The 15,876-nt window shown below is 30.7% G+C and overlaps 1 protein-coding gene and 1 long non-coding RNA gene across 2 annotated transcripts in view; both read left to right on the forward strand.

The window, feature by feature from the left end:
• The first annotated feature begins 3,373 nt into the window (after nucleotides 1-3,373).
• LOC132751002 (uncharacterized) lies at nucleotides 3,374-4,525 on the forward strand. Its single transcript, XR_009628628.1, has 2 exons — nucleotides 3,374-3,447; nucleotides 3,878-4,525. It is a non-coding gene; the product is annotated as an uncharacterized LOC132751002 (long non-coding RNA).
• A 3,187-nt stretch (nucleotides 4,526-7,712) lies between these two features.
• Nucleotides 7,713-15,876, forward strand: part of LOC132751049 (protein PTHB1-like) — a 41,331-nt gene continuing 33,167 nt past the window's right edge. The window contains exons 1-3 of the mRNA XM_060741157.1: nucleotides 7,713-7,848; nucleotides 12,678-12,809; nucleotides 13,482-13,641. Of these exons, the coding sequence (XP_060597140.1) occupies nucleotides 12,698-12,809; nucleotides 13,482-13,641 (272 nt within the window). The 5' untranslated portion in view covers nucleotides 7,713-7,848; nucleotides 12,678-12,697. The remainder of the gene's footprint in view (nucleotides 7,849-12,677; nucleotides 12,810-13,481; nucleotides 13,642-15,876) is intronic.

Genomic DNA, 15,876 nt, shown 5'->3' on the forward strand with positions numbered 1-15,876 from the left:
GTTTTCCGTTTGCTGTCATTTAAATTGAGACAATACTTCTGGGCGTGGACATTCAATCGTGCATGAAATCCACGCCCAAAGTGAAAGTTTACGAGATCTCACGTGCCTAGAAATGACGTGGAAAGACAATAACTGGAATAAAATCAGTAAAAAGACCAGTTTTCTTCCTTTTGGATTTTAGAGTTTCAAGTGGATTGATGGTAGATATTTCTACAAAGACAGTGTTAAAAATGAATTGTTTAATTATTCAGGCTGGTCTAGTTTTGATAGTTGCTGCACTGGTATTTGCAGGTTTGTAACCATTTTTGCTTCAATTTAAGCTTAAGTAGGGGAAATAAAGCAAAATGCTCCTAAATTTGTATTTTTGTTACGAAATTCGAAATACTTTAAATAATTCAATGGCAAAAATCTGAAATTTGATTCCTCGGCATGGTGTCCAAACACCATTAATACATGCACTAATTTCAAATTAGCAAAAATGGTTAATCTATATCAATTTGTGAGTATTAAGTATCAATTATTTCATTTCTTGGTGAATATATTTACCGTTTTTTATTTTTTAACAATTTTTTCTTTAATATGTTTATATTCCAAGAATATGTATACTTTCTGTGGTTGTTGCTCTCTTTCTCATTTCTTCTTACTGGTGTAAAATAAATAGAATATAAAAATAATATTAAATGATACTTTTATATTCAATATCGTCATCGAACATTTTTTGCTTAATTCATTCAGGACAAAAAGCAACTTTGGAGGAGGCAATCACAGAAAGTAAGGCTTTAAATGTAGACCATTTTTTCACATATAGAAGATTAAATTGATCTTACAAGTAATGTTCAGTTTCTTTTCATTCATTTCTTCACAAATAATTTGCATTATTTTTAATTGCCTCTGTATAAAGTATGATAGGTAAATATTATCCACAAAATTTATAAGCTTGAATTAAAGATGTTCGTTTTATATTTTTATTTTGATGACTAAACATGTGACTGATCAGTTTGCTTTTATTTATTTATTTATTTAAATAAAATACGTTTTTGGGCTAATCTAAAAGTTTTAAAAATCAAAATTTTTTTTGTTAAAAATTAATACTATGAAAAATTTTTTTTCTTTTCAACTCTTTTTTTTTGGCCCCGCTGTTTTTTTTCAAAAAGGCCCCCAAATTTCATTTAAAAAAACGTTTTCTCCCTATTTTCTTTTTTATTTTCATTTTTTCTATAAAAATCGATAAACAAAAAAAGATTACATCTTCCCGAAACGACCATTTATTTCTCAATGAAAAAATAATGAATTAAAAAAATTACTTTTTCAAAAACACGTGTTACAAGTTTAATATTTTCTCTAATTAAATGACTTGTCTTTTTTCCCCGTATATAAATGAGTTATTGATCTCATGTCAACATGTTAATAATTGAATTGTTAGAAAGTTGTGGACTTTTGATTTATAGTTATAGTGATAGTTTGCTATTTTATCAATTAAGATTTTTGGAAAAGTTTAAAAAAAATATAAAAAAAATAAATTAAAATTAAAATTCCCTCCAAAAGAGAATGAAATTTAATTTTCAGTACATGTACTTCATTTATTGTCAGGATTGACCGCTAGAAATGATTTTTAAAATAATCTGTTTTGATACACAATATTCAATTTACAAACTGAAACATGGCTCATCTTTTAGTAAAATATTTATTTTTATTGCAGAAATTTATTTAAGTACATGAAATTCATACTAATTATGTCTAATTTGAATAATAGAATGCACAAACTGTGTATTGGAAGCTGCATTTCCAATTACTAGTCAAGCAAAGTTGGCCATTTCTTAAAAAACTGCTAGTCTTTGTCTACCTGTAGTTTGTAGAGTTCAAAACATTATGAATATATTCTGTGTTTACTCAAAACATGTTAATTTGACCTTTACAAAGGAATTGTGTAGCAATTTCCAATATTTTCAAATATCAAATATGAGCCTATTTTAACAAGAATGCATTTTGCTACAAGTTGTATCAGCATGCTATATATGTATTTCGGTCAAATTTTCAAACTGATGAAAAAATACAAGGCAGTTTTAAAACACAATAGTTTGTGAAAATATATCTACACTTCAAAGATGTTTAACCATAAATAAAAAAATAAACAGATACAAAAATATTTTTAACGAAGACGTCTCTTCCCAATAGGCTATCATCTATAATGTCCTAACGAAAGGGCCGAGAAGTTGCAATCGTCTTCTTCCCTTCTTTTCCGTTCGATACCTTTGACTAGGTTGTGTCGGGGGGGGGGGGGGGGGTTGCTACATTTTGTGAACATCACCTTTGTTCTCATTATTTCAAATACCATACGTGTGTCGAGCTCCCTCTCAAAAGACAAACTGCAAAAGATATGTATTGTTTGTAAAATCATTTGCACGAACCTTTTCAAATGAGCACTATGAACTTAAGACAAATGATAATTTTGGTTTCGGTAAAACTTAAACTTTATCGAATTCGTTACTGAATAATCATTATTGGCATTGTTATTCGGTTTTAGATGTGCAATTTTTCAGCTTATATACGTTTTGTTTGATTAGTTTAAAACTTTAAGAAAATTAATGATTGTATGACTTTACTTCCTCAGACCAGCGTGCAGATGGCTGTGTTTGTATATCGACTAATTTCGGCTGTGAAAATATTAAAATGAAGGGAAAGCTGAGGATGCTACAGACTGGATTTTGTAAACTACGATGCTGTACGGAAGGTATGTATAGCATTTGACCGTCTGGATTTCACAGCTCCTATTCATAGAAATATCCATTTCCATTTAAGGGTACTTTAAGACGAAATACAAAGCTAGCAAATATTAGTGAGGATTGTCAGTCAGCCGCATGTGCATGGTGACCTTTGGTGACCTTGCTCTATCTTCGTTGCAAAAGAGTTATTCAGATCCGTGCTAATGTTTTATAAAAAGTTAAAATATTCAAGTAATAAAATTGCTGTGCTATTAACTAAATTGATAAACATATTAAAGGAAAGTGTGCAACATACATGCTTACATATTCCTTGTCCTTTTAGTAACGAGATTGCAATGCGTTATAAAGACTAAATTCTTTCCATGTATGCATAAAAAGATATAGTTTTTCATCGAATTAAAATACAGCTTTCAAAATGTAAGTTTAGATTTTTCAAATCCTTGTATATGATACTATTCATAGAATATAAACACCAAGTCTTTTTATAAAAATTTTATTTTTTTAGGTTTTTCAAGTTTTTATTATTATAAATTTAAACATAAATTTTTAACCCCTTCAGCCGCTTTTCCCGGGGAAAAGAGGAAGTGCCCGTTTCTTTAATAAGTTTTAGTCCGGGAAAGCTTTTCCCGGGGAAAAAATTGGGGGGACTTATTTAAAAATTTGGGGGAATGTTGTCCGGAAAAAAAGGGCAAGAGATACGAGCTTTGAGAGATAATCAAATCAGGTAGGAGTACAAGAACATGTAAAATCACTTTAAGTCCAAGGATCAAAAGAAGTAAGCGAAAAATAACACAGTTTAAGTAAGCCTGTTCATGACAGATGGTTATATAAACAATATCATGAATAATTCTGTCACTGGTTACACTTCAGCACCCGTCTAAAATGTTAGCACTGCAACTTATAAACCAAACAAGATGACCGAACTCATTAAAATGATAATACAGTACAGATTTCTTGTCTGGTCAGAAAACTGAAGAACTGTTGAAATATTTATAGCCTATAAGACACCTTTTGGTTGTTGTTGTTGTTGTTTTTGTTTTTTTTCACTAAAGATGCCATTAATAAGATAAATGCGTATTACCCTATTATTGCTTTTGTCATAACACTTTTATCTTTTATGTAGGCTATATATAGATTGTGTTGTCTATTTTCAGGTGAACATCACATTTTCAACATTTTATATTGACCACCCAAAAACTGCTTCAACTATAAACTTGTCCTGCTCACCAAAAGATATTTTAGATATATGTATGTGTGACAGATTGAGCGTCATGAGCAACTAGACATATGATATTATTTTATTTGTTTTACAGTTGTTCTCTTAACATTCATTTTCCATTTTCTCTTATTATGGTGTGTGAGCGCGTGTGCGTGTGTACGTGCGTGTGTGCAAATAAGAGCATATATTAAATCCTGACATGCAAAGTTACTTATAAACATAGATTTAATTTTGATTAAAAAAAAGATTAACAACAGCAGAAAATTATCAAAAAGCATGTGTTTCCTTGACTTTCCACTTATCTAATTTGTCATGTAAATTGTGTTAAGACCATTTTCATAACTTGTTCTGTATGTAGAAGTTTTAATTCAGCTATTAAAATTATTTGTGAAATAAATACATTTGATATTTCTTATACATCAGACAATATATTTACATAGTTATATGCATTGCATGTGGATGCAAGATTGTCGTCATGCAAAAAAGTAATTACTGTTTTCAGCTTATGTGAATTTTAATTCATTTCAAAATGTATGCTCGTGTATTTGACTTGAAATAAAGTTTGACAATTTTACAAATATAACGTGTTGCTGTTTTATCTTTTGTTTGTTTGTTTTTTGTTTTGTTTTTTATTCAAAATCTGTTGTTGTTTTTTTTTTTTTTTTTTTTTTTTTTTTGGTCTAGCTATTACTTTCTTGCATAGTTGCATAGTCAGCTATACTGACACTCATTCAAAGCGTTTATTTCCACCATTTCAATTCATGTAATATACTATGAAAATGTAACCTAACTTTGTCCTCAAAGAGGACGGTAGAAGTAAATGCACACCACCATGTCTCAAGTACCAGATTAAAACTTAATTCACGAACATTTTCTGCCAACAAAGTAGCCGATTTCATGCACCAAATGAATCTGAAAACATATCTTTAACTAGGATAAACAAAAAGGTGCATGTTTAATCCATTGCCTACATTATGAATTCATGTCTCGTTTAAGTTATTTTTGTACAGGAATGATGGAAAAACAAAATAGAAATAAACGAATGCCTCTACATTCCGCCATGGAAAGGATATGAAAATAAAAATAATACAGATTTGCAATCTCCTACGCAGTGATCTCCCCTTATCAGTACAGATATCTATCGCAACTTTTCGGCTCTTTCCGTATAGGTAATAGCCGAGGATGTTCTTACTACCAAGGGAGGTAATCACTGTGAGGAGTTTGCTGTACTTGATAGTAACTAGTGTATATGTGCATGCTTCTGTCCTGACCTAGATAGAAGTTTACTTTTGAAAAAAAAATGATTGTATACTAAAAAAAATAGGAAAATCATCAGAATCAATCGTAAAAGTACGAGTGTACCAATGCAAATGTATAAACTTAAAAAAAATTGTATTGTTAGCTCTCACTCTTTTAGAAACGAAATCTTAACAATCACAAATATAATTTGAGCTTTCAAGTTGTTTTACAATTCTAGTAAAAAAGAATAACAAAAAAAAACAAACAAAAAAACATAGGACACAAATAATACACAACTGTTTTTGGACAGGTATATCAACGTTGAATATACAAAAAGGTTATAAAAATGGGGCCACTTATCCATTGAAAGTCACACTTATTGATCTGAATACTTAACCTCGGGGTAAATAAACTGGGTTTCCCAGTAGGGGCCTAAAAATGATTTACTCAACAATGATGTCTAACGGGTATATTTACTATATTCATAGGCCTGCATGTTTAAAATATATTAATTTTATAACAAAATTTCCATTATATTGTCACAATATTTTTAAGAATTATATGTGAAATGGATCCATACTGTTATTGACAAGTACCTAATAACGGAGACTTTCTAGCATTAACTAGGAAGTGAAACAAGAATGCTGTGCACGAGATACCTGCACGTGATTCCGTTATCATAAGGTTTTATTTTTGCTAATGGTAATTACATACCGGGAAATAAAATGACAAGCATTTGAAGCAACATTTGTGCAGATGTTATAGGGTATATATTTTATATAGTACTGGCAAATGTTTATATAACAATTATAATATTAATGTATCATATAAAAGTAAGCATTTAGATACTAGATATGGCAAAACACCAAGCACACCATATTATCCTATAAAATATATATTTCCATTTTCTGTATTTATTCATTCATATAATTACAGTACAATGTATTTTTTGTATCTATCAATATATATTCTAATGAATCATGTTTGTCAGTTAATGTAATATTGTGTATTTAATCAAATAATGACTTTTATATTTGTATCATAAATTGCCTGTATATATAACTTCTCAAGATAAATGGAAACATGAACTATTATTACCCGAAACATTCGAATGGAAAAAAGTTTATACAACTGTTCACAAAATTATCAGTCAGATACTTCCAGTACAAATTAATAAATAGAATCCTAGCAACAAATACTTTTTAACTAAGATTGGAATAAAAAATGACAATACGTGTTCTTTTTGTAGGGAAAATAACGAAACACTCTTACTTTTATTTTATGAATGTCGGTATGTTTGTCAATTTTGGCAGACTATAAAAAATATCATTAAATCTAAATGTCCGAATATAACAGATTATGAACTCTCAACTGAAGAAGTTCTTTTTGGTTTAACTGATACAAAGAAAACGGATGAAACATAATATTTCCTGTTGTAAAAGGCAATATTTACACGTGTAGGTATAATAACCAAAACTTCAATAAAAAATTTTTTTATAATACCCAGTTCTTCATTGTAAAGTCGAAAGGTGTATCGTAACTGGGATAAATTTAATAATAAATGGTGGGGTACTCCTGACTACCGACCTACTTTTGGGATCGAGAGTTGGGAGTACAACTGGTATGGCCTGGGGCGCGCGATGCCGAAGGAATACAATGTTGGAGCTTCATATTCTAATGAATTTACAGGATAGTATCTTTTGTTACGTCAGTATTCACTACGACCCAAAAATCCATTTTATACCGTCTACCTGGCAGAGCTGACCCTTGACACAGACCTTGCTCTATCATGTCCAGCAGGGTCTTCTTCTCAGATGTGTTAGTTTCAGCTAAACAGTCCCTAATTCTAAAAGCATTCGGAATTAACTAACTCTAAACAAATGCTGCGTTTCTCTCGGACAGATGAATAATTCTCAGTGTTGTATCATTTCTAAAAGTAAATTTATTGCAGGCAAAAATATGCCAGGATATACAATTAAAATTGTTAAACATAATTTCATCTTTAAATCAGTAGTGCCCATTTCAATAAAGAAAACGTGTCATTAATTTGGCTAAACTAAACTAACGGGAGCAATAAAAGCCGGCAAAGAAAAATTGAAAACAGGAACAGATTCTGGCTTATAAAGGTCTGATTTGAGCAGTCGACGCAAATGATTAATGTTTTAGATGCAGAACTTCCCCTCTGGAGAGTACTCATTTTCTTTTTTGAAGGGGCATGTGTACCACGCTGTCTCATTTTTTATTTTTCATATTTATTTATTTTATTTAAAAAAAAGAAATGTTTACAAATTTTATGAACTTTTTAGTTTTAAATGAGTGAAAAATGGTAGTTGAAATATATTTATATTTCAAAATTTGGAATGTAAACCTCCCTTATTTTTTTGCACAAATATTCTGAATTGTATCAAGATAATAATTATATGAATATATAATAATGCCTCCATTGATATAGAAAAATATGGCCGGTTTCTGTTTAGACACCTGTTCCAATTTTTTTCAAAATTACCGTATGGTACGGATAATAGTACGGATGATAGCAAAGAAGACTTCCTTTGCACATGCGCAGAAGCGGAAATAATTTTCCCAAAGGTTTATCGGCTTGCAAACTTTACAGAAAACACATGATTTATACGCAATTTTGAGATCGTAATGAAGTGATCAATTCAGGTTAGGCAGACTTTCAATAGATGATTCAGAAAAAGTTGATTCAATCAAAGCAATTTTCTTTAATCTGATATTTTTGTATGATTTATCTGTCAAATTCCCTGTAGCCAATGTAAACAATCTGGATGTCACTGTCATTGTCGGCAATATTCCGAGTCATTCACCGAAGTTTATTTATCAGACTGTACAAATTACAAATAAACTATTAATCATATGATAAAATGTGATATAATTGTGTTGTTGTAATAGTAAAAAATGTCTAGATTAGTTTGATCCAAACAATGACACATGCCTGACATGGTGTGATTGAGTGTTATCACAGTCTAAGTCTGTATAATTTTGTAAGACTCTACTGCTATGAATTATGGCACTTTAGAAGTATTGATAAACAAATCTCCAGCCATTAACCAGAAAACTGACTAGGATGGCATCTTCAAACATTTAAGCCCTTATTTTCATAGATTTTAGAATTTGTCATTCAATACATTTATAATTTATTTTGTAACTTTCAATCACGGATTTATATAACAGGGATCGGACACTCCCAGTTAACCCTATATAAATGCTTAAATATCTTGTCGTGCACCCGATAAAGGTACATCGGTCGATAATTTATCGGCGCTAAGCGAAAATGCCCGTTCGCAACGGATACCTACTTTACAAAATACCATATAGCTTTTCCATTTATTATCCGATTTTTGAAATTTAAAGTTTATTTTCAAGAAAAATGCTTGTTTAATACAAATATTTAATTTACTTTTTAAAGATACAGACTATCTGTCCGCAACGACGATTAAGAAATTTACTTGACGAAATCCGCGGTAAATTTACGTTTTTTATATAAAAAGCAGGTATTTAAAATTTATTATTACGGTAACATGATAAATTCAATTTCAAAATAAAAAAGAAGCCGATGGAAGTTATTCACAGTTGATCAAAGATGCAATATTTAAGATTTATTTGGTTATGTAGTCAAATTAATTGACGCACAATTGTTTTACGGGAAAAGTATTGCGGGCTTTACAATTCGCTCAACATGTAAAGTAAATTTATTCATTTTTTTAAATACAAGATATTGCTGATACAGTCTGTGCGAAAGTCCGTCGGTCCTCGGTCCTGGCCGAATAAAAATCATGCGGTCCGAGATAAATTTCCTTTCCGTCAGTCCTCGTGTCTGTATAAAATTTCCAAAAGTTAAAAATATTAATGACCTGATTGATAACAAGTACCCCGTGATGCAAAGAATTTATTAAAAGATATTGACCAACCTTAACTTTATTTTGTACATGTCAAATAAATACCAGTCAACTCTGTCTTCAAAAAGTTTCATCAACAACGGTAAATTTTGCCGTAAAATACAAATTTGAAAATTTTGTTTTACGATGCCTGTTGAAATAGCAGATGAGTAACAATCTTAAAATAATGAGAAAATATTTAATTTAATATACTCAAAATCAACAACAAGTAGATTTGTGAATGTTTATGCAGGAAACAGACAAATTTTCAATTGTCACATATTTTCGCGATGCCGCTTTTTATAATTAAAAAAATCGTAACCAAAAGGAAGATATGTTTTGTTAAAATGTGTGTCATAACACTTAAAATGTAGTTTAGGAATTAAAATTACCAAAGATATTGTTTACTTTAGTTGAAATGGAGGTATTTACCTGTATGTGTTTGTCACATACAATGAATATTTTCTTATGGGGGGTGGGGGGGGGGTGGAGTGAATCTGGAAGAAAAGAGCATAATGGTCTGATGATGAAGGGTTTTTGAAATTATATTTCAAATCTTTTCAATCACTTTTATGGTACAGTGTTGGGACATATTACCATTTTCCTGAATAAGCTTTTTCTCTGTTCAAACTCCAACTCCCCAACCCCTTATTCTGCTCATATACATCATAATCGTCAACTGCATAAGTGCAGCAAAGATGGCTGTACATATTCAAAGTGATCTGGAACTCTTACATTTTGTGCTTGGGAGTCCCAGGACTCCTACTTTGAAAATTCTAGTGAGAACCCTGCTTAAGTTATTTCATATGGTCAGCATCTTCTTGTGTTTCTATATGATGGTCACAGTAATTAAAGTCACACTTATTTAAAGAAAGACGATCATTTTTACATTCAACTTATTATAAAATAATGCTTGAAATGTCAGGGCCGGAAAAATATCATCCGGGCCGGAAATAAACCTAAGGGTCTCGGTCCTTGTGGCCTGAAAAAAAAATTGACTTTCGCATAGACTGCTGATATTGTCAATACATGTATTGCCATTTTCATAGGATATTTAAATTTTCTTCATCATTTATATCATTATTATTTTTTTTGTAAATCTGTTTTCAAATGTTGGTGCAGTGAAGTAGACAATCATCGTAACAGTAAAGTACTCTCGTGTGGCTGTCTCGATTCCAGCCTTTTTACTGTCACTCGTATATTTTAATTATTTCACTTGTATATTTTAATTATTTCTGATATTTTTTTTAATGTTACGCTAAAAAACAATAAAAATCTTTACAGTTTGAGTCAGTATTATGCGAAATTAAAGTAACTGTTGTTTATTTTTTACACATTGCTTAAATTTCTTTGAAGTTTAATTACTTTTGAAGGGGGTTAATTACTAGGTAACAAGTGATAATTGAAAAACTTTATTTTCAAACTTTCATTATCAGGTTACATGTGATAATTTCAACTCTCAATCTTTATAGACAAATAGAATTTGAATGTATATGTTGTATGTGCGCGGTCTTTAACTACAGTCCATGGCATGTGTGGTAAGAAAATGATTCTGAAGAGGATATATATAAATACAATGTAAATCTATTTTCTTTATTAACATTTATAAATGAAATTGAAAATAAACAGCTTAATTTGTATAGTCCTTTCTTTGAAAAATAATGAATATAAACATATGACAAATAAATCATTTGACGTGAATTGTGAAGGATAACTATGAAAAAAAAATCTGTTTCAAAAAAAATTATAAAACAGCTGTTCTGTATGCCAATAAATGTTTCTTCCTTGCCAATCTAATAAATTCATCTATATATGAACGATTGTCCAGAATAATCTGAAAATATATTTAATACACTAATTAGTAGAATATTTACTATATTTATACTAATATACATGTAGCTCAAATAAAAATGTACAAATCATTTGGAAATAATTCACAGAAATAAAGGCACATTTCAAACATGAATTTCTTTAAAAGTATTTTAGCAATCAAGAAACATTTTTTGCAATGCCACCATTAAACCATGTAAAAAATAATTACCTTAATCTGAATCGCGGCAATAATTTATGCTTGACTTAAAGGGCGTCAAAGTGTAGAGAGTATGCCTAAACAATAGACAAATATTTTTTAAATTAGGTACTTTTTAACTAAGGGTCGCAGCGTTCTATCGGCATATTTTCATATATTAATACTTTAGCTGCACAAAATAATACTGTATCAATACATTCATATGTGTATAATTTTTCACAAAGCTGCAATAACACCACATACTCTTGTGAAAATATGTCATATTTCACACTCCGAGCGTTCCGCCATCTCATTCTGTCCACCTTTATCCGATTCCGCGCATGCACGCGACGGGACTTTAAGCTAAATGAAAGTGTCCGATCCTTGTAATATAAATCCGTGCTTTCAATACACCAACTGACAGTATCAATATGAACTATGTAAATAACCGAGGTATATCATGTGAAAAAATAGGAGTTGTTTCCCTTGTCGTTGAGTAAAATCTATATCTCTAATGCTAAAACAATGCAAATTTGGCCGTTTTTAATGTCCAGTTTTAAAATTTATTACACCAATGAAAAGCTTTTGATCTTAGCTTCCTCTCAGTATATATTTCAACTCATTGTTTGACACTGAAGGTATTTAAATTTAAGGTTAAACCTACCACAAGTCTGACCATTTTACATGTATACGTTTTATACAGTGACATATGCAACCAGTTATCTTTACTCGCAATTCTACGGATAAGAATAGCCTGTTGTGTGCTAGACATTGCTAAAGGACTTTACCCAACATCTTGGCCCATACTATATAATTTATTAATTATAACCATGGCTTTTGTTACACTAAGTGGCATATAATCAAGAATTTACCATAAGCGGGATTTTTCATATAAATAGATTTCTAAAATTCCCTTGTATCTCATAGCTTTCTCTGAAGTGACTAATCTAGAGTCATGTCTACATCCCCGCGAGGGGTTTGACATTAATGGAAGATAGATAGATAGATACTTGGATGCATAAATATTATTAATATTTTACCTCTGAGGCCTAAAAACCCATCAAAATTGTCAGTTTCTTCTCTGGCAAACTACACAAAAAGGCACTGCTACCCAAAATATCTTATTCCCAAACAAAAAACAATTCTTTTAATATACTCATATTACTGCATGGAAGTAGTCTTTCAATGAGACTTTGTATCTTTTTATTTTTGTTTCCTGTTTTTTAATTGTAAATACGCAAACTACGATATATTATATTTATATGGAATAAAACTTAAAAATTTTGATCGTAAACTTTTTCAGATTCTTAAGCGTTCAAAACATCTTTTTTGATATCCATACATATAGTTCATGTATATTCCATAAAAAAAATAAGGCCCTGCTTTTACTGAATAATTAGAATTTAATGCTGGACACCTTGAGTAAGTGGTTGATCTCTTTTTGTCACAGAATTCTTGATTAAAAACAGACTCCTGGAAATTAAAAGTGATGTAAATTCCTGCATGATACGCTTGCATAATGCAATACATGAAAAGTGAGGAGAAAAAAATGTCTTCATTCAATGTTAAGTTTTTTGGTTTTTTTCCAGAGATAGTGTTGTGAAAGAAGATGTCTTTATTTAAGGCAAGAGATTGGTGGTCAACAACAGTTGGTGAGGAGGAGGAATTTGACCAAGGATGTTTGTGTGTGGCTAACATTGATAACTGTTCAAATGAACTAGGTATTGTGACTGTTGTCAAACTTGTACCTTATAACTTAATACTTTAGTATATCATTTTGACTCTAGAGAAAGTAACATCAAATTTGTTATTAGAAATACATTTGAGGAATTAATAGTGAAAAATAAATAGTCAACAGCAAATTCCTAAAATTCCCTTTAAAATACCAACATTTCGGCAATAATAGGTAAACTATGTCAGCATCATATGAGCATTGATTTATAGCATCATGTAAGTGCAGGGCCTTTTTTCAAAGGTAGGGGAAGCAGCCTTGCCCTTAATTGTGGGGAAAAATTACACTGTATTTTTGCAGAAGGGGAAGAAAAAATTTGTTGTAAATTCAATTTTTCGGGAAAACTGCATGATTTTAAAGAATTTTTCTTTGGGGAAGCAGCCCAATACCGGCCCCTCCTATAGAAGGTAAAAAAGCCCTGAAGTGTGACTAGGTATTGGCTGAAGTTGGATTCAAACTCGCTTTCCTTATGTTAAAAGGCATGAACAGTAAAGTTTATTTTGTACCATAACTTGGCATACATGTAAGTGATGTTTTAAAGTATGGATTTCCAGTTGGAAAATGAGATTTTCAAATAAATTACAATAGAACATATATAATTTACTAAAATGATAAATTTTCTAATACATCTTTATGAACATCTTTGAATTTTTATTTGCAGACAAAATTATAATTGGAAGTTACCATGGTATTTTGAGAATATTCAATCCTAAACCAACCAAGGTTGAAGGGGGCTGGAGTGGATTTAGACCTGAAGATGTGCTCCTAGAGTCTTCCCTGCAGGCCCCAATCCTTCAAATAGAAGCTGGAAAATTTGTTTCGTAAGTGTTTGTTGATTTGATACTGCCAAATCATTATTATTTGTTTGGCACCATTTTTTTGTGGTTTTCGTGGATAGGTCAATCCTCAAATTATGATCCAACAATATTTCAATTTGTCTGCTGTAAAATTATTTTGCATCACATTATTTACGTTTTACTTTTTGGAAAAATAAACAGTCCAGGAATTTAAGAACCCATGAAAATGCTGTTTTTTTTGGGTTTTTTTGACAAAACCACAAAATTTCATGCCTACGAAATTAAGTGAATTCATAGTAGTTATGGTGAGAAGACGCAAACAATTTACTTGGCCATCACTGCAATATGAGCCCCAATGTAGCCATGCGGTGACGTGTAGGAGGGCCGACTAGTGAGTGTAAAAGCCCGGTGTGTGATCACAGGTGAAGCTCCCACGAGTGCAGATCTTGGTGGTAGTAGCAAATATTAAAACTAGAACAATCGCAAGTAGCCCAAGTAAAACATAAAATAAATCCATTTGCTAGGAAAAACTTCTATAACATTAAGAATGTCTTGTGATGTGGGAAATCAGTGTGAAATTAAGAATATGAGCTGACTGAAAAGTAAACATGAAAAGATTGTTTCCCTTTTAATCTTTTCTATAGAGTTACATTTTCCATTAGTTAAATTATGAAGATAATCAATAATAAGTTCAGATTACAATGTACTTTAATCTATGCTAGATATTGAGATACGCTTTATACAAAAAAATTGACTCTGACATATGTTACATCTAACATTCACAGTTATTGATTTAAACAATAGTTTTATTTGTATTTATTAATGTAACCAAGGAAACATTTTCTTATTGTAATTCTCAAATTATGTATTTTATGCCCCTCCCCATGTCAACAGATTTTGGAAACATTGTTTCTGTCGAGTTGGTTTTTCTTTGAAAGCAACTTGAAAATATTTGACAAGATCTTCATGTTATAAGATCTTCATGTTATAAGATAAAACCTTCATTATTTGGATTAGATTATCAATATATTTTTAATCTGGACAAGTACTTTATTTTATAATTTTGACAAATTGAAATATGACCTTCACCTTAAAATGACCTTGATAAACAAGATTAACTTTCATAACCCTTATCTTGCTAAATTTCTAAACAGACTTTGGCAGCTTCCATTTTTTGGAACTGTCCATTATTATTTTTGGGGATATCAAGATGAAAATTTGATGTTATTCTGTATAGAGCCTGGTCAGAGTGGGTCAGGCTAAACAGATACATGTGTATGTTGCCCTGGCTATACTGATGCTTTTCATATGGCAAATATTATCTCCCCTGACAGCCATTTTAGGTGTCCTTCCAAAATTATCAAATGCTTAAGATGAATTATTTCTCATAATTCTATCATCTTCTAGAAAGTTAATAAAAATCTTTTATGTATTGATGCTATAATAATACTTTGCTGTATCTCTATAAAAGATTTGACATTTCACGCAACATGGTAAATCATATGTTTATGTTGATTTTTTTAGATATTTTGTCAATTGTATTAAACAATATATTAAATATTGACTACCAATATGGCAAGGGAATAAGTATTGTAATAATTGAAAACTATCTATACTGTACACTTTCGGATTCAGTTATTTTTTAGCTCGACTATTCGAAGAGCTCAACTATTCGAAGAATATGAGAGCTATTGTAGTCGCCCCGGCGTTGGCGTCGGCGTCCGCGACGGCGTCTGCGTTGGTTGAAGTTTTTTGTAAAGTCAAATATCTCAATTATTACTTGAGATATTCAATTGAAACTTACAATACTCATTTATAGTAACAAGGTAAATCAGATTGACAAGTTGGATAACTCTGCCTACAATATTGACAGAATTATGCCCCTTTTTAACTTAGAAATTTTGGTTAAAGTTTTTTGTAAAGTCAAATATCTCAATTATTGCTTTAGATATTCAATTGAAACTTACAATACTTATTTATAGTAACAAGGTACATCAGATTGACAAGTTGGATAACTCTGCCTACAATATTGACAGAATAATGCCCCTTTTTAACTTAGAAATTTTGGTTAAAGTTTTTTGTAAAGTCAAATATCTCAATTATTGCTCAAGAGATATTCAATTGAAACTTACAATACTTATTTATAGTAACAAGGTACATCAGATTGACAAGTTGGATAACTCTGCCTACCATATTGACAGAATTATGCCCCTTTGGAACTAAGAAATTTTGGTTAAAGTTTTTTGTAAAGTCAAATAT

Source organism: Ruditapes philippinarum, unplaced genomic scaffold (genome assembly GCF_026571515.1).
Source record: "Ruditapes philippinarum isolate M1 unplaced genomic scaffold, ASM2657151v2 ctg1868_1_1_1_1, whole genome shotgun sequence".
In the NCBI taxonomy this organism is placed as follows: Eukaryota; Metazoa; Mollusca; class Bivalvia; order Venerida; family Veneridae; genus Ruditapes; species Ruditapes philippinarum.